Below are 26,232 nucleotides of genomic sequence, written 5' to 3' on the forward strand. Positions count from 1 at the left end.
CCCCATTAAAACTGTAGAAGTTGCTCTATAAGAGTGATGAAAAGTCTTGAACCTAAGGAGGTCTTCAGCTCAATCTACCTATTTCTCTTTTGATATACCAAGATCTTAATTATGGGAACCTTGAGATAAAGAATTGCTGGCCCCTCTTGAGGGACACTTTTGGTCCGTTGTAGGGCCATAGCAAGGGTTCCTCTCACCCAGCACATGCAAAAACATATGCACTTATGCACTATTTTTTCCCTTTTAAAAAAAGTGACACCACTGGTTTGTAAAGGAACCATGCCTCTTTAGCTAGCAGGGGCAATGACAACTCCTGCACTCAGGAAACAAGGGGCACTTGGCCTAGATAAAAATGACCAATTTAGCAGCGCAGTTTTTTTTATGCTTTGCACAAATCTGGAATAATATTTGTTTTGCTCATCAGTTGAAGCAGAAGCAAATAGAGATCTTTACTCACTTGGCAATATCTGCTTCCCAGTTAAATTTGTCAGGCATAATTTGGTTGTGTCAATAGCGACATTCACAACACCTCTATAAATAATCTATGTGCCATCAGACTAGCATGTATCATGTCTCTAGATTATTAGCATTTTATATATGTTTACAAAACATTACCAGTTAAATGCAAGACATGAATCCAAAGTTGCCATATTTACCTTTCATTCCGATTCTGGACGGCTGTTTCATACTTTTTGCGGAGATGCACCATATTCTCCTCTATCTGGTTTATCATGTTTGTTAGTCTTCCGATTTCCATTTTCTTCTGTTCCCTCTTTTCTTTCATTTCTTGCAGAACGAGACTGACTCTGCTCAAATCCTTATGAAGACTGTCCCGAATCATATGGTTATTAGTCTGCTTCAGTGATGCCTTTTGTAGTTGTCTGTGGTAGTAAATTAAATTATTTAATGTCTGGCTTTAAGTAAACTCAAGGACTGGGTCTTAGATTTGACTGAAGCTGACGTAAAGTAGCCTTATTAAATGGGCTCACAACTATAAGGCAGGGGACATACTTGTCTTTCAGTTTTCTGCGCGCATTTTTCTGCATACTTTTTCTGCACACCAAGTGTGTTTCTATGCAGGAAAATGTGTGTGTTTTTTCACAGCAGCTAATGTAATTGATACAGAAAACTGACAAAATGTGCAGAATCCTGATGCAAAGTGTTAGTTTTTTTCTGCGCGCGAAAAACATATTAAGTGTGTACTAGTCCAGTAATTAACACGAGTTCTCAGTTTTTCTGTGCAGAAAACACGCATGAAAACAGTCAAGTGTGTTCCCTCCCTACAGGCCTGTCCAAGTTTAAATGTCACTCCCATAATTCTGCTTCTATGGTTAGTTTTCTGGCCTCTTCACTTTACAGTTCAGAGAAGGAGCAGCTAGCCAATTCCCTACCCCCCTTCCCATTGCACCTCCTTTCTACTAGCATACTTGTGTTGGCCTTTGCTTGGAGGAGGAAGCGCAGTGAATGGACTTCACCACCATTGATGAGAGCAAGTTGATATTAGGAGGAAGGCCGCTTATCAGTATAAAGTCTCGTACACATGGTGGGCAGGGTAAGTGGAGAGGCCAATGCTCTTGGCTGTCAATCAGCCAAAGCAAACCGCCACGCCGAGAGGAGTCGGGGGCTGCAGTACACACACTAGATTCTTTCTTTTTTTTTTATTTAAATCTGGATAATTCTATTCCCATCATCACTATTTATAATCATGCAATTTGAGGAACATTCAGGCTTAACTTAAGCTGGCCACTAACTGTCCAATTTCTAGCGAAAAATCGTTTGAGCGATTAGAAATTCTGATCGGATTGGTTATAAATAATCTCCATTGGTGGACACATTCGATTATGAACGAGTGAAAAAATGTCGCCCGAATGAATTTCCGTCGAACGAAAATTTGGATTTTCTTGGTGGTCATGATAGATAGGAAGCAATGATTGGTTAGTTGATGGTGTAGTGAACGATTTTTTCGTCCGATCAGAATTTCTGATCGCTCGAACGATTTTTCGCTAGAAATTGGACCGTTAGTGGCCAGCTTTAGGGGCCTGTTTATAAGTAAGAGGCAATATGATAACAGATTACCACTTCTATATTGGCCATAAGATCACCCCTTTAATGTGGAGATACTTGTTGCCAGCCACTACATCAAGTGTCCCAAGACTCCCTAATGCTTCAGAGTGGCTGCAGCCCTCAAACGCTTTGAGTCTAAAGGAAAAAAGCGATATAAACATGTTAGCATTTCACTGCAAGACTGCTTACTCATGGAAAAAAACAATTGGCAGGCTGGATTTTCTCATGTTATGTTATGTTTATTCTATTAGCTGAAACACAACCCCTTTATTTTTCATAGCAATGAACAGGTACAAAGGCTGAGCTAAGCATGTGCGGTCATAGCTGATTCATGGGAACCCTTATAAGTATGCACATCCACCACCCTTTATAATTGTGCACACAGCTTTTGTCCTGACTTATTCTGACACATACCTGTCTTTGTTAGAGACACTGGTCCTCAAAATTTCAATCTCGTTTCCATAGATTTTTATCTTTTCTCGTAGTTCTGCTGCTCGTTGAGTGGCCACCTGAATGAGGCTGACACACTTGTTCCTTTCATTGCGGATAATATCGTACATCTGTGCAAACTCCTTCAGTCTGTAACAAAAATTGTATCAAACATTGGTTATGGTGAAATATTTGCAAGCCTTTCTTAGCAAAGTCTCTACTAGGAAGCATTTTGCTACTTGAAAGGCACTGCAAATCATTTTCAGTCAATTCTATTTTAATTATTTTGACAAGTTGTCAAAATAATGTCAATGTCAATGACAACTGCGAATGGTTTGTATCATGTTTAAACTCATGAACTCATGTAAAGTTGAGTACTTGCAAATGTCTTATTTTATTGCTTTTTTTACTTGGCATAACCTTTTAAGTTTCTTTAAAAAAATCTAAAAAAATGTCAGTGGTTTAGATCTTCATAGTATAACTAGGTACCTTCAAACACCTCTATGGGCTAAATCTACAATAGAGCCATATCATCCCTATCTTGCAATTCTGAATTCCAAAACGGCCTGTACCATCTGTTTGCAAGTTAGGCCACCTGCAGTATATGCTCTCTGAGTGAGTTAGCTGCATATTCTTTCACTGTACTGAAATTAAAGCGACTCCGAGCACTTGTCATGGGCATGTGTAATAGATAGCGGAGATACCGCCGCAGAGACAAGCGGCATGGCGGCTATTTCCGCGTATCAGCCAGCGGCCTCTGCCGCGCGGTTACATGCTGAGACTTTGCCTAGTCCTTCTATTGCTCATAGGTTAAGGGCTACGCGCGCGAGCTGAGCGACAGGACCTTTATGCATCTAGGAGGGGAGTGGGCTGACGCGCGGTCAGCTGATTCCAGCCAGCGTCCGGATTGGCTGAGTGACTGGGGCAGCGCTGTGGAGCATGGTTGGGTATATATAGGACAGGCCTGTCAGTAGCTCCTTGTCTGCTGATGCAAATGCTATCGCGTTAGCGCTCAGACCCTTGTCAGATCCCAAAGTGTGCTAGAACCGGCCAGAGCCGGGGATCCACACTTAGCCAGATTCTGTTGATAGCTTAAAGTACTAATTGTATTGTTTATTTGTTATGACTGTCTTCTTCCTCTGACTATCCTCCTGTTTGTCGATTCTGTGCCTCAGCCATCTGATTCACGTTGCCAACCCTGCTTGTCATTGACGCTGAATCAGTCTTCCGTTTCTGTACTGTACCTGTCCGCTCGTTGCCTACTCTGCCTGTCTGACCTCGCTACCCGCACCAGTGGGCCTAGCCACTGCTGAGGAAAATTACTGTCTGTATCAACTACGCCTAGGCTGCAATACAGTTCGTATCACCTGTTCCACAGGGGATCGTTAGAGCAGTACTAATTGTGTTACTCCTCCTTGTGCTGAGCACCAAACACTACTAGGCTGCAGTACTACCTGAATCACCTGCTCCACAGGTGATCAGTTGTTCAGCTCTGGTTGTATTATCTTCTACTTGCGTTTGTGCTTCCAACACTCTCGGCTGCAGCATGGTCTGACTCACCTGCCCAATAGTGAGTACCGGCTGCAGTACTGTCTGGGTCACCCGCTCATCCTAATTACTGTTACAACAAACACTATACTACATTAGCTACCTTGTGCTTTGCTATACTTGTATTATTGGTGATTCTGCAGATCACCATATAATCAGGTATAGTATCTGTATTATTGGTGATACTGCAGATCACCAATAATCAGAAAATCTGTTCAGCTGACACCTATCGTTACAGCATGTCTTTAAGCCAGACTACTTCCAACAAAGTCATGCTATGACTCCTCTGGAGGAGCCTCTTGCAATGGTTATGCGTGTCACTTCCTATTCCTGCTTCATTCAGTGATGCACTTCCCTAACAGAAAATACAGGGGTGACCCAGAAGTTATAAAATAGCCAAGATGGCAGCTGCGATTTTAAAATTGAAATCGAACGAAAACGATTTGGTGTAGAACAGCGATTCAAGCATCAAATGAAAGAGGAGAGCACAATCTACAGAAAGTTATGCATCTTGAAGTACTTTGCAATACTGGTCGGAGTCTTAAAGGCATGCCCATGAGAGGTGCTCGGAATCCATTTAAGTGAAAAGTGTACAGAGGCTGCCAGCTGCATTCTCTAATAAACAACCTCAGTGCTTCTGCGCTGATGAAGTTTGTACACAGACTAGATTAAACTCGACCAAGGCAGCTACTAAAGACCACCTATGCCAAGAATCTATGGTGTGTACAGAAGCCCCTGACCCTCCCTGATGTGTCTCACACACACACACACACACACACACACACACACACACACACACACACACACACACACACACACACACACACACACACACACACACACACACACACACACACACACACACACACACACACACACACACACACACACACACACACACACACACACACACACACACACACACACACACACACACCTTCAAAACATACCTCTGACATTTTTCTAGTATTAAATAGCACAGTGTCTTCCCCCATTACATAGGTGAGCTTGTCTTGGTGTCAACTTTCAGACTGCACTCCCCATATCAGAACATCTCTAGGACCTGACACATCTCCAAAATGTTCCCCTTCCTATGTACAGAGATCATCAAATGTCTGGTACATGCTCTTTTTTTATCCACCATCTTCAACATACTTCTATCTTTGTCTAGTGTTCAACTAAATAGTTGCACATCTGTAATATATCATGCATGCTACAGTGAGAACCACCTAAACTTGCTACTCCTCATCTGCTGCTCCTCTCTAGCAAGCTCTACAGTGGCTTCCATTTCACCTCAGAAACAAATTCAAACCGCTGCTCTTTGCTTTTAAAGAGGAACTTTGGTGAATATAACTTAAAGAAGAATAAAATTGCTTGGTTTTTACTTTATTACTTTATAAATTAGTCAGTGTTTGCCAATTGTAAAATCTTTCCTGAACCTGCTTTACATTCTGAAATTTATTACAGGTAGTGACATATCTAGCGCTGTCAAGTGCATCTCTCTGGAATGTACAAGTATACAAATATATTCTGTGTTTCGAAACCAGTAGAACTAATACCTGGTCTCCCAGAATGCTCTAGGAGATTAATTCTGCATAGCAAAACAGCCTAGTCTGTGACATCACTGGGAAGGTGGGGCTACATACCAATATAAAGCAATATATAGATATCCGAAGTGTTTCTGATGCTGAAACCAGGATAATTCATGTAAAAGTATGTATCTTCAATAATTTTCTACATTCTATTTTATGTCACTGGAGTTACTCTTTATGAATATTTGAATCAGGATAAGGAAACATAAGCAATTTTATTCATTACATTATTTTCAGTACAGTTTATCGTTAAATTTATCACAGGTGGCATGGCTGTCATTCACAGCAAGTGACCTCTCCCTCAGTATACTGGTCTCAGGAAATGTGGTGTTGGTGGCAGTCTGAGACTGGCACATGGATTTATAGAGTGCAGCACTAATGAAGCACTGGAGTCAGGAAATTGAAAACAGAGACAAAGTAGCTCTGACTGGCTTTGGGAACTGTGGCTATGTAGCCAGACAGTGGGATGTCCCCTATATTTGAGCATGGGGAAGTTAGAATTGGAAGGCACAGTATTAGGTTAGTTTGTGATGGTGGGAGAAATTTGGTAGAAAGATTAAGTACAATATTTATTAGCGTTGCATAGCACATGGAATTAGTTTGTAAGTAGGGTTCTGCATAGTTTTTGGTCCATACCTTTTCTGAACTTCCTGGTTTTTCTTCTTGTGCTCTCCTATAAGCAGATCCCGCCCTTTTATTTCTTGCAGAATTTCCCGGTGTCTTTGCTGTTAATTACAAATGCAAGGAATGTTTACTGATAAGAGTATATTGAGTTGTCTGAATTAGCATCTTCATAAATTAGAACAAAGGCAGAGGCCCATTTGCAATTCACTTTTTCTCCTACGGTAGGTGATAATTTCATAACCTATTAATAAAAATGACTTTTAAGCCACCAGCAAGCAAGAAAATACTTGGATACTTTTTACAGAACTTTTTCACCTACTCTTGGTGCTTGTTCAATTGCATAGTGTTGAAAAGTTATTTTGAACAGAAGATGAAAAATTATCTCCTAGGGGAAAATTTAGGAGAAATGGTGAATTGCATAAAGCCCTAAGAATCTGATTCAGACTTGACATTTATCTGTTAATAAAGAAGCATTAAGTTATTGTACAGTAGTGGATACAGAAGGAAACATTGGCATTCTTGGAGGCTGATGAGGTTGTATTTAGAGGACAGGGTTACATTGTGGTGACATGATTATTGCTATTAGAGAGAGGAGGAAAGGTTTCATGTTGGCCACACTTGTTTTTGGGCATGGGGAGTTGTGATGGCCACACTTATTGTATGACCTCTGGTGGATGAGTTAGTGGTCTTGGAGGTCATCTGTAATGTGTACTGACTCGGCAGCTGCTGACACACAGGGGGTGTCTGCAGCCACCTTTCTCCCTGGCTCTCAAGTGTCATCCGTTCCCTCGGCGTCTAGTATGCCGGGAACGGTGTTATCTCCAGCTCATAGGGTTTCTGTCTCGCGCAGGCGCGCGCAGAGACAGGACCTTTATGCGGGCAGAAGGCGCGTCAGCTGACCTGCCGGTCGGCTGACGTCACGGGTGACTCTCGCCGCTCGGATTGGCTGATTCCGAGTTCGGAGTGGCTGGGAGTCTCCCTCTCCTTCATAAGCCTTCAATTCTCATTCCATCGCTGTCTGCTGTCGTGAATACTTTGTGTTAGCGCTCAGACCTTAGACTAGTATCCGGTGTGCTTTGATCTGGGAGGAAACCAGGGATTTCGCACAAGACTAGGACTATTGACATATTGTTGTTATTAATTACCTGTGTATGATTCTGGCTATTCTCTGACCCTGCTTCTGCTTAACGCTTCTGTACTTCTGCCTATCTGACTAGTTGCTGAACCTCTGCCTGATTACTCATTATCCTTCTGCCTCACGATTCTGTACTGATACTTACCTCTCTGTTGCCGAACTTTGCCTGTCTGACCTCTCTACTCACCAGTGGGCCCTTGCCACTGGTGGGGTGATATACTATTACTCACCAGCTCCTCTGGTGAGATTTATACTCATTGCTCTGATAGTGACTGATAGTACCTTTCCAGCTCCTCTGCGAAGGTCTGGCTAAACTATACAGTCATCTATTTTGCTACTAGTCCCTTGCCAGCTCCTCTGGTGAGGATTAGTAATACTTTTCTGTACTCTCACTGTTAATACCTTTCCAGCTCCTCTGGAAAGGTCTGCTCAAATTATACAGTTTGTGTTCTGATAATACCTTGCCAGCTCCTCTGCAAAACTATTAAAGTTACAGTTGCACCAAGCACTACTCACAGAGTATCTTACCTGCTATACTTGTATTATTGGTGATTCTGCAGATCACCACATAATCAGGTATAGTGTCTGGATTATTGGTGATACTGCAGATCACCTAATAATCAGACGTCTGAGTCATAACACCCAACCGTTACATCATCACAATGGAATCATAAATTGTTGGGGGAACCAATCAAAATTTTACTGGACCCATAATTTGTAGTTGTGCCCCTGGCAATAACCTCTTTTTCTGACACCTGCTATCCACTGGAACATAAGCTGGAAGTCGATAAATTCACCTCCACTAGGTTGCAATGAGAATTACCAGCAGATGAATGAAGAATTAGTCCTCTTTCACACAGGAGATTGAAAGTGTGAATTCACAGCCTGCCAGCTGCTCCCTCGGACACTGACGCGACATGATGCTTTTTGTGCTACTGCACTGCGTAAAATTTCAGCTGCATTAAATTTCAGTTAGAAAGCACTGTGTGGAGCTAATACACACTTTAATTCTGGGGGGTGGAGGCACCCAAAAATAGGTAATGCAATGAAACAAAAAATAATAAAGGTGAGGGAGTGTGAGGATCCGCGTGGCTGCCTGCGCAGGCAGGCAGCCTTTTGACCACTGTTCAGGTCTGCATTCTGCAGGTCTCTGGAAGAGAGACCTTTTGTCAGTTGTGCAGCTTGCTGCTGAAGAATTTGCATATGTTTGTCATGCAGATTGCCTAGCCACATCCTTTGTGGGCTTGCTCTATAAAGAGCTATGTTTCCCACAGTAAGTTGCTGGTCATAAGGAGTCTTCCTGTGAAACATTCTGCAGAGTGTCAGCCTTGCTCATTGTTTGAAAGATTAGCTTAAGAGTAATTCCTGGGACTGCACTTAGGCAGGTTTCCCTAGTGCAGTTAGGATTGTATATCTGTTTTGTTTGTCTGTTGCGATTGTCCTGTCCCTGCGGTGGTCGACAGGAAGTCATTCTGATCTTTGTTCTTGGAGTATAGCTGGTGCAGCGGTTGCTACCAGCTATCTCCTCTATCTGTCTTTCCTGGATCGCACTCGCCTAGCGCTAGTACTGTGGATCCGTCTGATCTCCATCTCTCTGTCTCCCTGGATCGCACTGGCCTCTTTTCGCTAGTGCTGTGGATCCTGTCTCTCGCTTGTTCCTGCTTTCGCGTGTCTATCTTGTCCGCTACGAACGCTTGCTGGAACCTCGGTGAGGTAATCGTTAAGCAAGTGCTCGCGTCCTCTGTTTCATGTTTGTTTGTTGGTGGTTAGTTAGGCGTGCTTGTCTCTATTGTGCTTATCACGTGGAGACCGCGCAGGAACGCATGCACTGTTGCGAATGAGTGCGGTGTTCGCGTTCAGTTAGCGTTTGTTGTTTTCCTTATCTCCTCGTATGATTTGCTGTGCCTTTGCTACTCTCGTGTACCGCCTTGCTGTAGCCTTGTGTCACGTCTGGCGATCGCACCTCTCGCGATCGCGTTCCTACTTCATATCTGCTGTGGTGTGTGCACCGTCGCGGGTTGGCGACTAGTTTGGTGCACACACACACAATCTGTCTCTGTGCTCACTCTCAATCGCTTCTCTTGCGATTGCGTTTCTTCCCTTCATACAATTCCTGTCTGGCGTGTGTGGTAGGGAAGAGGAGCTGTTCCTCTGCACTCCACAGCTCCACCTGCCGACAGGAATTTCCCTCTGCAGGTGCATTGCACCTTCTGCTGGGTTCCTGCAAATTACGCGCTTGTGGAGGATTTCCGCAGTGTCAGCGCACGTCTTGTGCGCTGATCACGGAGAGAATTCCACAATCGTTACAGGGAGGTGTCTTTACCACTCCAGATGTAAGAACCCAAACCACATGATAAATGTAAAATGATTAAATTATTTATTCAGCACGAGTAAAAGGACAACGTGTTTCACAGGTCTAAACCCGCTTCCTCAGGTGCCTTTAAAATACAAGTGCCTTTAAATTTTTCTGGTGTCCATGCTTGTGACCATATTTTAATCTTTTACATTTACCCTGTGTTTTGGGTTCTTACATCTAGGGTGGTAAAGACATCTCCCCCTCTTATTATTTTTTGTTTCATTGCATTTCCTATTTTTGGGTGCCTCTACCCCCAGTACTATACATTACATCTCCTTTGGAGGTGTTTACTTTCCGGGTGTGGTGTTATCTACAACCAAAAGGGACCAAACAGAAGTGCGACTATCCAGTACCTGCAGAATCTGGAATACCGAGCGGGGATGGTTATTTTCCCGTAAGCGATATACGATGGTTGCAGGGACTGCAACCCACCTTTGTGAGTATAAATACTCTTAACCTTTTTCCGACCGCGTCACGCCGATGGGCGTGGCCGCGGCGGCAGCCCCAGGACCGCCTAACGCCGATTGGCGTAAAGTCCTGGGGCTGTAATTTGCATGAGATTGCGCGCACGCATCTCATGCTCGGAGGGCGGAGCTCCGCCCCCTCTTCAGTCTCCGAGCGGCTATTGCCGCTCGGGAGACTGTTAGACGGCGATCACGCCATCTATTTACACTGTGCAGCGCTGCGATCAGTAGCAGCGCTGCAATAGGGACAGCCGTGTGACACGGCTGTCCCCCTGGGGGACAAGAGAGCGATTGGCTCTTATAGGCAGAAGCCTATGACAGCCGATCGCTGTAATTGGCTGGCTGTGGGGAGGGAGGGAGGGGTTTTAAAGAAACAGGGATTTTTATTAAAAAAACCCAAACAATAATATTTATGGGGGGAGCGATCAGACCCCACCAACAGAGAGCTCTGTTGGTGGGGAGAAAAGGGGGGGGGGGAATTACTTGTGTGCAGTGTTGTGCGGCCCAGCAGCTTGGCCTTAGAGCTGCACTGGCCAATTTTACTAAAAATGGCCTGGTCACTAGGGGGGTTTAGCCCTGCAGTCCTCAAAAGGTTAAACTACAATCTAACAACTAATACCCCACAATACTACACCATTTGGCTCCTGGTCTCTCCTTGTCATACAGGTGACTGTGGTATTCCCAGGGCAGAGTTGAAGCAGAGGCGAGAGAGGCTCCAGCCTCAGGGCGCAGTGTGGGAGGGGGAGCACAACTCACTCAACTGTCATTCCCCTATTGTGCTTGAAGCAGAGAGAAATAAGAAAAGGGGATACATGGCAGTGACTGCAGGCCAGATAACTAGAGATTAAGGTGTTAGGTGCCCTGGGGTGCCTCTTAGTCTAATAGCTGTGAGACGGCTGGGGTGGGAGGGATGGGGGGGGCACTTTGGTGACCCAGCCTTGGGTGCTGGAGGACCTTGTCCCGACTCTGGGTATTTCCATAGTAACCACCTTCTCTACTTATACATACTTTCACAGGTGGGTTATGTGATGAGAGATGCCAATGGAGCCATAGACACGGGCGGTGCTGAGCAAGAAGGAAGATCACTGCAGAGCAGACAGGTGTGTTACCTCTCTGCAGACTCCACTCACCACTCTGCATGGTGAGCACATCTGAATACTGTGGAGATCCTCTGGATACCTAAATCTGGGAGGCAAATCTGGCTACCCAATACTGGGGGGCGCGTCTTAATATATAATACCAATATCTAGGGGCACACCTAGCTACCTTATACTATAATCTGGTATCTAAGGGGCACATGGCTACTTAATTTTGGTATGTGGAGGGAACACAGCTACTTCATTATTTTTTGTTCACGATAGAAAAATATATTAACGAGCATGAGTATATATAGCTGCTCAGAACAAGGATAAATCAATGTGGACAGATAGGCAAAGTCCAACTATAGTGACAACTATTAGCAAAGCAGACAATTTCAGCTTCTTCATTCTCATGACAAGGGATGGCACAAACTGTTTTTTGTAAAATTATAATTTTGACACTAACCAGGGGAAAGAAAGAGTATGCCCAAAATGAGTGCAAGTGAGGTTGTGTCATAAAAATCTCAGGGTTATTAGAAGCAGCATCAATTGGCAGTTTACTGGCCTCATCACAAAATACATTGCAGAGTAAAAAAAAAGAATCATACTTACATTTATTTCACACTTCATGGATGACTAACTTTACATGGTGAAATGGACTGCCTATTTCCAGAGAAAGGCCCTATTCACACTTAGATTTCACGCGGAAAAATCATTGGTCAGTGCAGTGTTTTCTCCACGATCGCGTTTAGTTCTTCTATAGCACTGAAACGCGATTGCCGGGAAATCGCCTGAAAATGGTGCAGGCTACGCGTTTGCGTTTCGCGATTTTGGTTGATTTGCGGTGATTAGCGTAAATTGCCCAAGTAAGAACGGGCCCATAGGGTTTTATTACACTAGCGCTTTCAAAAGCGCTAGCAATTGAGCTTTTTGCCAAAATCGCCAGCAAAACGCTCAAGTGTGAATGGGGCCTCAGTGAGAGTGGGGCTGATTCATCCCAACTCATGGCTACTACTTCATTCTGATACCTAGGAGACACATAGCTATGTAAAGCACATCTGAAGTAAAAAATAAAAAAAATAAATAAAGTTACCACTGTAGAGGGAATGGAAGCTCCAGAGGCTTCTCCAATCCTCTGCCTGTCCTCTCTTTCTTTCCTAGACCCTCTACTGCTTTTTGGATGTGCTCCCTTCTGTGTATAAGTGCAGCCGCACTGTGAAGGCCCCGGTAGGGTTTGCGCCTGTGCAGTAGCACAGAGCTGCAGGTGCATGGAGCACAAAGGCAGGCTTGTACACAGAGGGGAGCATAGCCATAAGCACCCAATTTGGAATTATTGTTAAATATTTTCCAAAGGTCCTAGCGTAAGAATGGAGGGGTGTAAAAAGATCAGGGAAGCCTCTGGGCTTCTGGTTCTCTTTAACTATGTAGGGGCACATAGCTACTTAATTCTGGTATGTGGAGGGCATACTGACACTTAGTTCTTAATCAAAGTAATAATTTAATGGTTACAGGTCCTGCTCTAATCTGGTAGTAAAAATGTTTATTCATCATTATTATTATTATCACTATCACCCACTGCCTGTCACTCACCATAATCTACGACTGCTTCTCCCACTAGTATATGTCACTGCTTGTAACCTGCTATTGGCCACTACACATTACTTTCTACCAGTCACTGCCTGTCACTAGAATATATTCATTTATATGTATATATCTTAAATAGAGAATATATTCATTACCATCTGTTTGTCACTGGAAGAGAGAGAGAGAGAGAGAGAATAGTGTGCGTGCGTGCGTGCGTGCATCTACAGTTTAAGTGTATATCTATCCACATACACATTATTGCTTATTGTTATTTAGATTGTAAAGCCACCATTCTTGTTTAAATCTTCAAATGACAAAACTTCTGATGAAGGGCAATTAAGGCCAAACTTAAACACATATTACTGAAACTGTGTTGCAATTTCTTAGAAGCCACAGTTTCCAGAAAAAAAACCCAATCCGAACACTGCAATTTTAATTAATACAGTGCGTTAATGGATGAGCTGGAGGATATGATGAATCTTTATAGAACCTGATTAGGATTTTTGTTTTGTCCTTATAAGTACTGTATATCAGAATCAAAATCAGAATTGACTTTATTCGCCAAGTACGACAGTTGTCGTGCCCGGAATTGGTTGTGGTACACATGGCATAGGCATTTTTTTTACATGACAGACAGAACAAGAACAGACAGGTATATACAATGAGATGGGTATAGCAGCAGGCATTTTAGAAACTTGGGAACAGTTCATTTGAGGGCACTAGTAGCTCGAGTGTGGGGCAGTACTGCCCAGAGTGGTGAGAGATCAGGGATCAGAGCATTGGCTAGGGACTAGGCGCTGCGGACAGTTATGGAGGGAGGATGTGGAGTTCAGGTGGAGGACGGCTTGAGGGAAGAATGTGTTCCTGCACCTGGTAGTTCTGGAATAGATGGTCCTGTAACGTCGGCCTGTTTGCATAAATTTGAAGTGGCAGTTACCCGGGTGAGAGGGGTCCTGTGAAATCTTGGAAGCCCTCAATACTGGTCCTCTAAGAAGTACAGTTCTCCCACAGTATAGTACACTATAAATTACCTTTCCCCTATGTTGCCTTAATTTACAGTAGGTAGTAAAAATCAGACAGTTTTTGAACCAGTCCATCGTCTCATGGGGAATTCTAAATATTTACTTCCCTTGATTCATTACAAAAGCACTATATGGAAAAGATCTATACAATATAGATGCTAGCCAGCCTCCCTAATCACTTGCACACTTTTTTTTAATTGAAATTTTGTGAACATACAATAAACAACTTTACTATTTGCATATATTATACAATATGCAATGCGCAGTGTAAAGGCGTATTTGAACATTATAACAAACTAGTAAAGATCTATGCACTTGCACACTATTTTGGCACTTGGAATGAGCCTTTTAGTAACTACTGTTGAAAATAAAGAAAAACCTGAAGACCTTACTGAACCATGAAGAGATGGACTGTCCAAAAGCTGTCAGTTCAATCAGAGTTTTACAACCTTTTGTAAGTGACAGCAACATAAGAAAAAAAATAATTTATAGTGTATTTTACCATGGGAGAACTGTAGTTCTTATAGTTTTATGTACATATGTATTTTACATTTTTTTATTTTTCGCAATAGTGGTCCACATACATCCAGCAATCTAAAAAAATAAAAAAGTTCCACTCACCTGGGGCTTGTTTCAGCCCCTAGAAGTCTGTTAGATCCCGTGGCACAGTTCTGCTCTGAGGCAGGCCTCCACTCTCCCCTTTGTAAGATCACGACCCATGGTTTCTAAGTGTAAGAACTAATGTAATGGTTGAAGCATGAATTACCTGAGATTTTACAAAATCCCTCGACTTCTGTTCCCTTTCATCGGCTTTGATTTGGGCTAGACGAGTCAAATTTACCAGCTCCTCCCGACATTCCGCTTGCTGCTTGACGAGCTGTTCTTCCTCAGCGATGCACTGTGTTAGTTTATGCACCTCTCCCTCTGTTAATGTTAGCTGTAATGCAAGTTATCAGATTTCCATCTCATTGTGAATAAATCATTTGAGGTTACAAAAGTCATAGGTAGACCTTTACAGGCGCCCTTGAAAACTAAATATTTGGAAGATTTTTACTCCTAGATACTAACAAGTTATAAACTGATGTCAAAATGAACATGGAGCCAGACAGACTGCAATTACAGAAATAGCTTGTGTGTCTAGTATGCATTCTACCTTTGCCTAAGCAATGACAGAACAATGATGATATGGATACATGTTTACAATTTTTGCAAAGCATTTACCCACTACACTACCATGTAAAGGTAAGTCAAAGTTTTCAGTGGGGTCTCACTATATCAAATAGGCTTTATAATTAAATGCGGATTAGCTACAATCAAGGTCTTCATATATTAATAGATAGATGTCTACTCTTGAATGGTTCCTTTATCCCAGAAACTATCCCTTAGCCATCTGCTTTGTGAATGTCAGGAATCAGGATCAAAATGATATTGCAGCTTCTCTTTATGTTCTAATATGTAAGATTTATGCAGAGGAAATTCATATGTATAAACTAATATGTTCCTTGTGGACTACAGTGATCAATGTGTACAACAGAGGGTCTGTACTGGCCCAAAATAATGTCATCTGTATAAAATCTTAATTCCTTCATTGTACCATTCAGTTAGCACTGACAGCAGCCATTTTGCTTAATAATGTAATATCCAGTTCTGTAAACTCTACACACTGTCTTTAGACTGCACAGCCTTTTTATCTTCCTGCCTTGCAGACAAAATCTCAGTATCTATTTACTAGATTCAGAACGGCGGCGCAAAGATGATTTCTGATATCAGATATTGCTGTGCAGTGTGTAGGCAGGTAACAGATCCCTATCTGAACAGAGCTGGATCTATCTCATGGTCGATCTGCCCATACATCAAGTCATGTATGGGTCCATTAATCTGTGTGATAGTTTCACACAGGTTTGCACCACTACAGAGAGGAAAAGTCACAAAGTGTGGTACACACGCATACAGTGAAGCATAGTTCATCAAAAGTGTGCTTCACCACAACTGTAAAGGTACATATTATCCATTACTGCCTTGCGTTATACTAATGAATTACATTGCACCCCACTGCTAACACACCAATTGCTATGAAATTACACTGTCTGACGCAAAAACACCTTAATGCCCGACTGTAAAGCGTAGCCTAAACCTATCAACAATTGCAGGGAAGTTGTGTTCAAATTTAGGATAGTGTGGCTAATCCGTTGGAGCAAACAGGTAATGTTGACTGTAGTTCCTCTTTAATTAAATGTGTAATAAATAAGAAACTACTATGATATGCAGGATACAAACCTGTTGTGCAAAATTTCTTTTTAATGCCTCAACCTCCTTGCGCAGTTCCTTCCTCTTCTCTACGAGTAAGCCATCATCTTTCGGGAAATTATCTATCTGTACAGGAAGGGGAAGTGAAAGTATGGTTATTTAACATAGTCACACATTTTCCTGATTGAAAACACGGAATTATTGTATATTTTTTAAATATGCTTCCTCATCTTTTTATTTCTCTTTAATTTCATAATCTAGTTTAGCAACGATGTATTCATAGGTTTCTTTGCTATGTGTCCCATTTAGTATTTTTTACTTCAATAGGTTTATAAAATATTAAAAATACAGAAGAAGGAAAACATTGTTTTCCTCTGCAGCTCTTTAACCTATTGGGGACCGCCGCAGGTTGAATCAACGTCCGGCAGGGGGTGGTACAGTTCAGACCGGACGTTGATTCAACGTCCGCGCTAAAGAATCGCTCCCGACGCGATCGTGCGCACCCGGAGGGAGAGATTAAGCTGTCATATGACAGCTGGCATCTCCCCTCGGTGACCAGCAGCCATCGCGTATGGCTGCTGATCACGTGATCACTACGATCGCCGTCGGATCGTAGTGATCACTTTGACAGCGGCGGCGGCAAGGGGGAAAAGAAGAGGATCCACTCACCTCCCTGCCGTTCCAGCGACGATCGGCGCCCCCCTCTGCTCTGGCCGGCATCTCTGCTCCGTCTGACGTCAGGGCCGGGTCCCGGCTTGATGGCGTCATCATGCCGCGACCCGACCTGAGCATCATTTGGAGCGGAGATGCTGGCCGGAGAAGAAGGGGGCTACTGAGGCTCATTGCTGGAGCCTGGAAGGTAAGTGAAGGCTGCTGCGCACAGGGGGGGGGGGGACACTTGGCCACACAGGGGGAGACAGCCCAGCCAGCCACAGACGGGATCCGGTCGCCCGACCCCCCCCCAAACGCGCGCACCCCCCTCCACCGCAAAATGCCCTGGTCCCTAAGGGGGGTTAGGCGGCCGGTCCCGAAGTGGTTAAGATATGTGTGTATTTTTTTCATGAACTTAAACTTGGGTTAATGACAGTGGCGTAGCTAGAGACTATGGGGCCCCATAGCAACATTTTAATGGGGACTTTAGATTAGGCACTCTTGAGCAATGCCACCTGCCCCTTTCCTATGGATATGAGTTGACTGGGCAATTTACATTTCTATGCAATGTGCACTCTATACAGTCCATGAGCACTGAGACACAGAGGTTAGAGAAACAAAGGAAAGTTAATAGTGAACAAACACATCAAGTACCATCTGGGCCCTCTCATCTCCAGGGCCCCATATCAGTTGCTATGGCTGCTATTGCTATGCCTTAATGACAACCTCTGAATGAAGTTTGCAGAGAAATAGCAGCAACAGATCAGACACAGACCTGGCATAGCAGCCTTAATGGAGAGCAGAGAAATTACAGAAAATAACAGTGTGAAAATCAGTGTGCTTCACACTGAAAATTGCAGCAATTGCATTTGCAATTCTCATTCAGAGAACGAGAATCACTCCCTGAACAAGAATTGCAAACTAAATTGTGGCACAGTATAGGAGAATTTGCTGTAAAATTCAGTGTGAAACAGGACCCTAAGTGATCAGGATAAACTTGAGTATGTATATAAGTAAAAAGGGGCGTGTCTTCAGCTAAGGGAATAAAAAAAACCCTCTAGCTCTGTGTGCCAGTAGTAAACATGATTCCTCCCATGCTGCATGAAGCATTTTCTACACCACACTGACAGGGTAAGATGATTCTTTTTTCTCTTTTGCTTATCTCTTCTTCTTCTCCACATAGCACACTCTCTTTCCTTTGTTTTGTAAATAAAATGTTCCTCTTCTTACAGTTCCTCATTAAATTTGCATTAAATTAAATTTGCATTAAATTTGAGAAAATTAACATATCCTTAACCATCTCTGATGGTCTGATACTTGCCATTTTCCATAACATTTGCCACTAGTTGGAGTTTTGGCTATGGGCTATTGGGCATCTCAAAAGCCCTTTGTGTGTTTCTTTCATCTTGCACCTTTGTGGCAGTTGTTAAAGGGGCAGCTTAGTGAAAATTATTTTCCATTAATCACATATCAGTTATTTAATAAGGAGAGCATACGTTTCTCCATAGACCTTGTGTTAAAAAAAAGTAGATGATAACACTATTTTTGCTTTTTAAGACAGCTGCGCTGCATAATTAGCATACTAAGCGACGGACTTCACTGATAGGAGCAGACATTCCAGCTGATTTATAACGGCTGGCTCACTCACTATAGAGAGCCGTGCTGTTTTCACATGTAGCTAGCTAAGTAAATAGATAAAACAGGCTGCTAATTAGTTACTTATTATTATTATTATTATTATTATTATTATTTTTTATTTATATAGCGCCAACATATTCCGCAGCGCTTTACAAAGCACAATAAGACGACAAGGGGAACATAGATACAACTAACAAATATACAGCAGAGTTCCAAGCAGCACAAATATTGTTACAAAAACAGTAAACATTAGGAGGATGACCCTGCCCTTGCGAGCTTACAATCTAATGGGTAGTGGGGGACACACTAGGTAAGGGGGTGGAGGATGGATGAGGCAGTGATTCTTTGCCTCTGATTACATTGTGACAAATAAGTAAAAAAAGGGCTATAGAATGTTATAAGCTTGTCTGAAAAGGTGTGTTTTAAGAGTGCGTTTGAAGATGTCCAGGTTTGGAGCATGACGTACAGGCTGTGGAAGAGAGTTCCAGATAAGGGCTGATGCTCGTGTAAAGTCCTGGATGCGAGCATGAGAGGAGGTGATCAGCTTAGAGGCCAGGAGAATTTCTTGGGAGGAGCGAAGGTTGCGGGAGGGACAATATCTTGAGATTAGTGAGGAGATGTATGGAGGAGACAACTCATGGAGGGCTTTGTATGTTAGAGTCAGGAGTTTGAACTGGATCCTCTGGGTAATGGGTAACAAGTGCTACTTACTTAGCAACCTGTTGTTTATTGACTTAGCTAGTTACATGTGAGAACAGCACGGCTCTCTGTGGTGAGTGAGCCAGCCGTTATAAATCAGCTGGAATGTCTGCTACTATCAGTGAAGTCCGTCGCTTAGTATGCTAATTATGCAGCTCAGCTGTCTTAAAAAGCAGAAATAGTGTTATCTACTTTTTTTTAACACAAGGTCTATGGAGAAACGTATGCTCTCCTTATTAAATAACTGATATGTGATTAATTGGAAAATAATAATTTTCACTAAACTGCCCCTTTAACACATTATATATTACATATATTTTTAATAAAGTGGGGAAATGGGACGGCTGTCCCTTTTACTATGAAGATTTTCACTAATTTCATGGTGACCCTGTGACTAGGATAGGAAGAATCTTCTCAATGGGGACACAGACAGAAATAAAGAACCTCACAGATGTTCTAGCATGACTAAAGTGTTTTAATGTTTGCCTCACTACCACGTTGGCTTACTACTGGTTCTAACAGACATTGGGCCATATGCAATTAACTTTTTCACCTGACTTTTCTCTTAGGAGATAATTTTTCATCTTCAAATTAAAATAACTTTCATGCACTTTTTAACTAAAAAAGTACCAAAAAGTAAATGAAAAAGTACTATCAAAATTATTTTGAGCATTTTCTTGCTTTCTGGTGGCTTAAAAGGCATTTTATTGACAAATTTAAAAATATCACCTAGGAGAAAACTCAGGTGAAAAAGTGAATTGCATATGGCCCACTGTGCCTGATCCAATTCACTTTTTCTCTTATGTTTTCTCCTAGGTGATATTTTTACATCTTATCAATGATATGCCTTTTAAGCCACCAGCAAGCAAGAAAATACTCAGAATAATTTTGACAGTACTTTTTTTCCTACTTTTTAGTACTTGTTCAATTACAGAGTACTGAAAAGTTATTATAAATGATACCTTAGTAGAAAACTTTGAGAGAGAGTGAATTGGATCGGCCTAATGTGCAACTGCCCCCCAGATGGAACTAAAGGTGGCCATACACTTATAGATTTGCAGCAGATACGACCATCAGATAGATTTCTGTCAGATGCCTGTCAAGTCGAGTCTGACAGAAAGCTATCTGATGTGTGCCACACACTAGGAACAGATTTCCAATATGTTTCAGAATGAAATCTATTGGAAATAGATCTAAATGCATTATTGGACCATTAGATCCAATGCAACTCTATGGGCCATCGACCTAGATTTTCCATCCTGTCAGATAGTTCAAATTGATCGAAATCTATCAAAATCGGCCACAAATTGATTGATCGATAGATTTGATAGAATCGATTTCCGATCGATCAATCTATTCCATAGAATCGATTAATCAATGGCTGAAACTGACCAGTGTATGGGCCCCTTTAGAAACCAATAAAGAAGACTTCTAGTGGGAGAGTATGAAAATTGTCATTTCTCTATCTTTAATAACCAATAAAACAAAGCAAAGGTACAAATTAGGTGCTGTGTCACTAACCCCCCACATTCTCTGATAGGAATCTAGATACCAATAAAGTGACTTATTGTGGGGGATTATGATAATGATTATGATAATTTTTCTACCTTTAAAGGCTCATACACATGCTCAACAAAATTATTTTTAAATGCACAATTATCAAACAACTTTTCTCTCATCGTCCTTCAGGATGGCTTCCCCCGGAGAGTAGACTGACCCACCCCTGAAAGGAAACAGGCAATAATTAAATAATTAAACTAATCAGGCCCCAGCCCATATAAGCTCCCCCTCCTTCTAACCAACTCAGTTATTGACTGTTTCCCTACACCCGAGGATTACAGGCTGTTAGGGACACTAAAAGAACAGGGGAAGCCTGTTGGCACCTGTTTACTTTTAAAAGAAAGTGTTCATCTTTTATTTTTTATTATAGATGTTCTGTACGGCTGCAGGGGAATTTGTCTTGTGTGACATTCTGGATGGCTAAGTGTGGAAAGCCCCTCTGACTTAGCTGTTCGCCCTCTGAAACTTCTGTGCAACGGAGGAGGGCCCAGCAGTCACTGCCTTTTATATATATATATGTGTGTGTGTGTGTGTGTGTGTGTGTGGTGGATGAGCACGCAGGTAGCGTCTCCGCATGTTGCACCTAGCAAGGACATCTCAGCACTCGGCTCCTCCCACTGGTGTGACGCGGCGGCTGCCCATAGGCAGGACGGTCCGCCCTATAGGAAAAGAGCAGTGTTGCTCTCCTCGTGGTGTCGGCGTCTTCCGTATTTGGAAGACGCCGGGCGGGGGGTGGTGCAACACAGCGGGCGGCATTACTCCAGCTGGAGTGGGAAACGCCCTGGCTTCTATCTCCACCTAGGTGGATTGGGCAGCAGATAGACTTGGCTGGCTGATGTCAGCATGGGAGGTGGTGCTGTCGGAAGCAGGAAGTTAAAAGCTTCAGTTATCTCACACACATGTGAAGCTACTTGGGCAGCAGGGAGCAGGCTGAAGCTGTACCAGAAGCTACTAACCAGACGGTGGATGCAGGTACTGTGACTCCTCTCCTCTTCCCTCAAGGATAGTATAGGTTAAGTTATCTTATGAGTCCTGTTTGTTTGTGTTTTTTTGGCAGGTTGTGAAGCATACTGACAAAAAGTGTAGGAAATGTGATGTTAATTTACCATCGGGGGTATAAGAGGTCTCAGTGTATAGATTGCATAGCTAAACAATCCTCTACCACATCTACCCCTGTTGATACAAATGCTACTAATAGAGCCATGTTAGACCTTATGAATGCTATGAAGGCTGAACTGGCTACTACATTTGCTGCATTAAGATCGGCCCTTCCGGTTCCAGCACAGGCAGTGTCTGAACCGCAGGGGGTTCAGCAGCTATGGCTATCCTCCATTGAAGATAGACTCCTGGTGTGTCAGGGTTATCTTCCTATCAGCACAATAAGGGAAAGAGGCGCCCTGATTTGAATAAAAGCTTTTAAAACCAGTTTAAAAACGAAAAAGAAAAATGAGGTATCTTACCTCGATGACGAAATCTCTGTAAACTTACAAAAGATTTTTATTTGAGCACAGGCAACGCGTTTCGCGGGTCTGAGCCCGCTTCCTCAGGCAAATACAGTGTCAAATGACAGAAATCATGTAGCATAGGGTAAGTTTACAGAGATTTCGTCATCGAGGTAAGATACCTCATTTTTCTTTTTCGTTTTTAAACTGGTTTTAAAAGCTTTTATTCAAATCAGGGCGCCTCTTTCCCTTATTGTGCATAGTTATACCCCCGTACATGTTTGTCCGAGGGGTGGTGACAGAACACCCGTTGTTTTACCACGGTTAATGTTTTGTGCATCCTTTTTCATCTAAGAGAGCGACCGCAACCAGGTCCGTCCAGGACCACCCCGAGTGGAGTCGGGTTTATGGTCTCCACCTGCTTCCTGTGGTCGGTTGCCCCTTGCAACCCTCCTTTGTGAGTAGCCCTTTCAATCAATTGATTTCTCCACACACCTACTATTGACATACTGCACTATCGGGCTCCCTTTTTTTGTCTCCTGTATCTTTTTTTTTTCCCATAGGGTGCCAAGACACCCCAACCACGATCTTCCTATCAGAATAGACAGACTCAGTTGCAATCCTTTGATAGGGTGTTGCCTGTCTTTCCATCTCAATCTGTGTCGCAGAGTTTACCTCCTGCTCAGTTGCCTAGAGAGAATTCTAAGATAGGTAGAAGTTATATCTGAGGGGGAGGAGGAGTTCATGGAGGAGGGGAGGCCAGAGACTCTGATGGATCTCCTGAGTCTGGTCCTTCTAGAACCTCACAATACTTGTATAGTGCTGAGGATACTTTGGAATTGTTAAAGGCCATTTATGACTCTGAACAAATTCCTGAGACCGCACCAATGACCTCTGCGCAAGACGAGATTTATAGAGGGTTAGAGGGTCAGCCAACTAAATGCTTCCCTGTACATTCCGCTATTAAGCACATTATCTCATCACAGTGGAAAGAATCGGAAAGGAAATAGTTAATTCCTAGGTCTTTCAAGAGGTGGTTCCCCTTTGAGGACGATTAGGCTCCATAGGCCAAATGTCCAAGACTTGACGGACCTCTGGCTCAGTATTCCAGAGGGACTGACCTTTCATTTGAGGATATTAGTAATCTAAAAAATCCAATGGATAAAAAGGTTGAAGTTTTGCTGGAAAGGGCCTGGGATTCAGTTTCCTTTTCATTTAAGCTAGCAATATCCTCAATCTGTCTGGCCAGGAACCTGAATAAATGGATATCAGGTCTTAAAGAGACTCTGAAGCAAGAATAAATCTCGCTTCAGAGCTCATAGTTAGCAGGTGCATGTGTGCCTCTGCTAAAACGCCGCTATCCCGCGGCTAAACGGGGGTCCCTTTCCCCCCGAAATCCCCTCCGTGCAGCCGGGGATCTCTTCCTGATTGAGGCAGGGCTAACTGCCGCAGCCCTGCCCCACGCGTGTCTGTCAGCGCGTATCTCCGCCTCTCCCCCACCCCTCTCAGTCTTCCTTCACTGAGAGGGGCGGGGGAGAGGCGGCGATGCGCCGCTGATAGACGCTCTGAGAGGCAGGGCTGCAGGCGTTAGCCCTGCCTCCAGGAGGAGCAAAATCTACGACCAATTTGGTCGTTGATTTTGCAGGGGGGGTTGGGGGTGAAGGGACCCCCGTTTAGCCGTGGGATAGCGGCGTTTTAGCAGGGGCACACGTGCCCCTGCTAACTGAGCTCTGAAGCGAGAATTATTCTCGCTTCAGTGTCTCTTTAAGAAGCATCTGGTGGAGGGCATTCCCCATGAGAAAATTTTGTCCTCTTTATCTGTAACAGTAAAAGCTGTGGCTTTCTTGGCAGATGCGGCCTCAGAGAGCCTGAGATCTGCAGCTAAGACTGCGGCGTTGGTCAAGTCAGCAGGCAGGGCTATTTGGCTCAATACATGGGAAGGTGATCTGGGATCCAAGCATAAACTATGCGCAATGGAATTCCAGGGTGAATTACTTTTTGGGAAGGATCTGGAAGCAGTACTTGAGAGATCCTCAAATAAGGCCAAAAAATAAGAAAAAGAAGCCTGTTCGTAAGCCCTTTCAGAACAGGGGTCCTTACCAGAACAGAAGAACGGGGGGTAGAAACCAGAGTCAGTCCAGAAAGTGGAACTATAACTCCAGTAAGGGAGAATCTTCCTTCTTGTTCAACAAATCGAGGAATTCCACCACTCCCAAGCCTGACAGGTGACAGAAAGCCTCAGGTCAGGGGGAGATTACTTTCCTTTGTAACAGCTTGGGAAAAAATTACGACCAGCCAGTTCATACTAGACCTGATAAGAAATGGGTACAAACCGGAATTTCGGTCCCGACCTCCCCCCAGCAGACTGGTAACAGGGACCCCCAAGGACCCAGACAAGGCACAGGCCTTGCTAGACTCAGTGACAACTCTACTATCCCAGAATGTAATCCAGAGGGTACCAGTGGAGGATCACTTCAAGGGATTTTACTCCGGGGTTTTTATAATCAAAAAACCCTCGGGAAAGTTTCGGATCATTTTAAATCTGAAACCTCTGAACCCTTACATTGTGGAGAAACACTTCCGCATGGAGAGCATCGCCTCTGTTCGAAATCTGATATGACCCAGCGCCTTTATGGCAACTATCGATCTCGAAGACGCGTATCTGCATGTACCGATTCATCCTCGGTACCAAAGGTATCTAAGATTCGTAGTCCAGTTCGGCGACAGCATTTGCCACTATCAGTACCGAGCTCTTCCTTTCGGAATATCCTCAGCCCCGGGGGATATTCACGAAGATTGTAGCAGAGGTGGCTGCTTTTCTCCATCTCCACAATATAAGGGTTCTCCCGTACATAGACGACTTTCTATTCCTAGCAGACTCTGTAGCAGACTTGCGCAGGGCTCTAATTTCCTTTCGGACCTGGGGTGGCTGATAAGCAAGGAGAAGTCCAACTTGCTTCCAACCCAAAATTTAATTTTCCTAGGACTACTGTGGGACACAAAGCGGGAGAAGGTGTTTCTTCCACAAGACAAAGCAGCAAAATTGCTGGTAAGATTGTGACAGTTCAGAACAGTCAGTACCGATTAGGGAGGCCATGTCACTACTAGGACTAATGACGTCCGCCATTCCAGTAGTAGATTGGGCCCAGGCTCACACTCGGACACTACAGACTTGGCTACTAAATACTTGGGACAACACGCTAAACTTCACTGGACAGACAGATTACAGTTCCAAACTATGTGTTAGAGTCCCTGACATGGTGGGAGAATCCTCACAGACTGCAGTTGAGTCGACAGTGGGTGCAAACATCTCCCCTAAAAGTCTTCACGGACGCCAGCAGTTGGGGCTGGGGGGCCCACTGCCAGGAGCATCAGGTGCAGGGGAAATGGCCAATGGAGATTCAGCACAGGTCATCAAATTACAGGGAGTGGTTAGCAGTACAGATGGGTCTGCTCTCTCTAGCCCCTCACATTATGAACAAGGAGGTCATTGTATTCTCCAACAATATAGTAACAGGATCGTATCTCAGAAAGCAAGGGGGTACCAGGGTACAGGACTCCAGAAAGTTAGCGTTAGAGGTGATCTCATGGGCAGAGAACAATTTGATCTCCTTCACAGCAGCTCACATTCAGGGCAAGCTGAACAGATGGGCGGACTCACTCAGCAGAGTACCAATAGAGTCAGAATGGGAACTAAACCAGGAGGTGTTCCACTCACTAGTTCAGAAATGGGGACTACCCATATTAGACCTGTTTGCAACTCCAGCCAACACAAAGTTGACAGATTACTGCTCCCTTCATCCTGCCTCTCCATCCAACAGACTGGATGCGCTATCAGTATCATGGCCACAGGGACTGCTGTATGCCTTTCCCCCATTCAATCTAATTCCGAAGGTGCTCAGACGCATAGAAACTTCGAAGTCTCAGGTGATGTTCATAGGCCCTTGGTGGTCGAGGAGAGCATGGTTCCCCTTTGTACAGAGTCTAACTCTGAAGGGTCCATGGCATCTGGGGTCCAGGCCTGACCACCTACTCCAGGGGAATCAGATCCACCCGAATCCAGACCAGTTCAAGTTGACGGCATGGATCCTGAGTAGC

General features: G+C 43.6%; 1 protein-coding gene across 2 annotated transcripts in view; it reads right to left on the reverse strand.

The window, feature by feature from the left end:
• CCDC146 (coiled-coil domain containing 146) overlaps positions 1 to 26,232 on the reverse strand; it is a 165,973-nt gene that overhangs the window by 20,895 nt on the left and 118,846 nt on the right. For both annotated transcript variants that reach the window (XM_068276212.1, XM_068276213.1), the window contains exons 10-14: positions 16,175 to 16,270; positions 14,664 to 14,834; positions 6,270 to 6,358; positions 2,479 to 2,643; positions 657 to 881 (exon numbers count right to left, since the gene is read on the reverse strand). In XM_068276212.1, the coding sequence (XP_068132313.1) occupies positions 657 to 881; positions 2,479 to 2,643; positions 6,270 to 6,358; positions 14,664 to 14,834; positions 16,175 to 16,270 (746 nt within the window). The remainder of the gene's footprint in view (positions 1 to 656; positions 882 to 2,478; positions 2,644 to 6,269; positions 6,359 to 14,663; positions 14,835 to 16,174; positions 16,271 to 26,232) is intronic.

Source organism: Hyperolius riggenbachi, chromosome 3, assembly GCF_040937935.1.
Source record: "Hyperolius riggenbachi isolate aHypRig1 chromosome 3, aHypRig1.pri, whole genome shotgun sequence".
Taxonomy (NCBI): Eukaryota; Metazoa; Chordata; class Amphibia; order Anura; family Hyperoliidae; genus Hyperolius; species Hyperolius riggenbachi.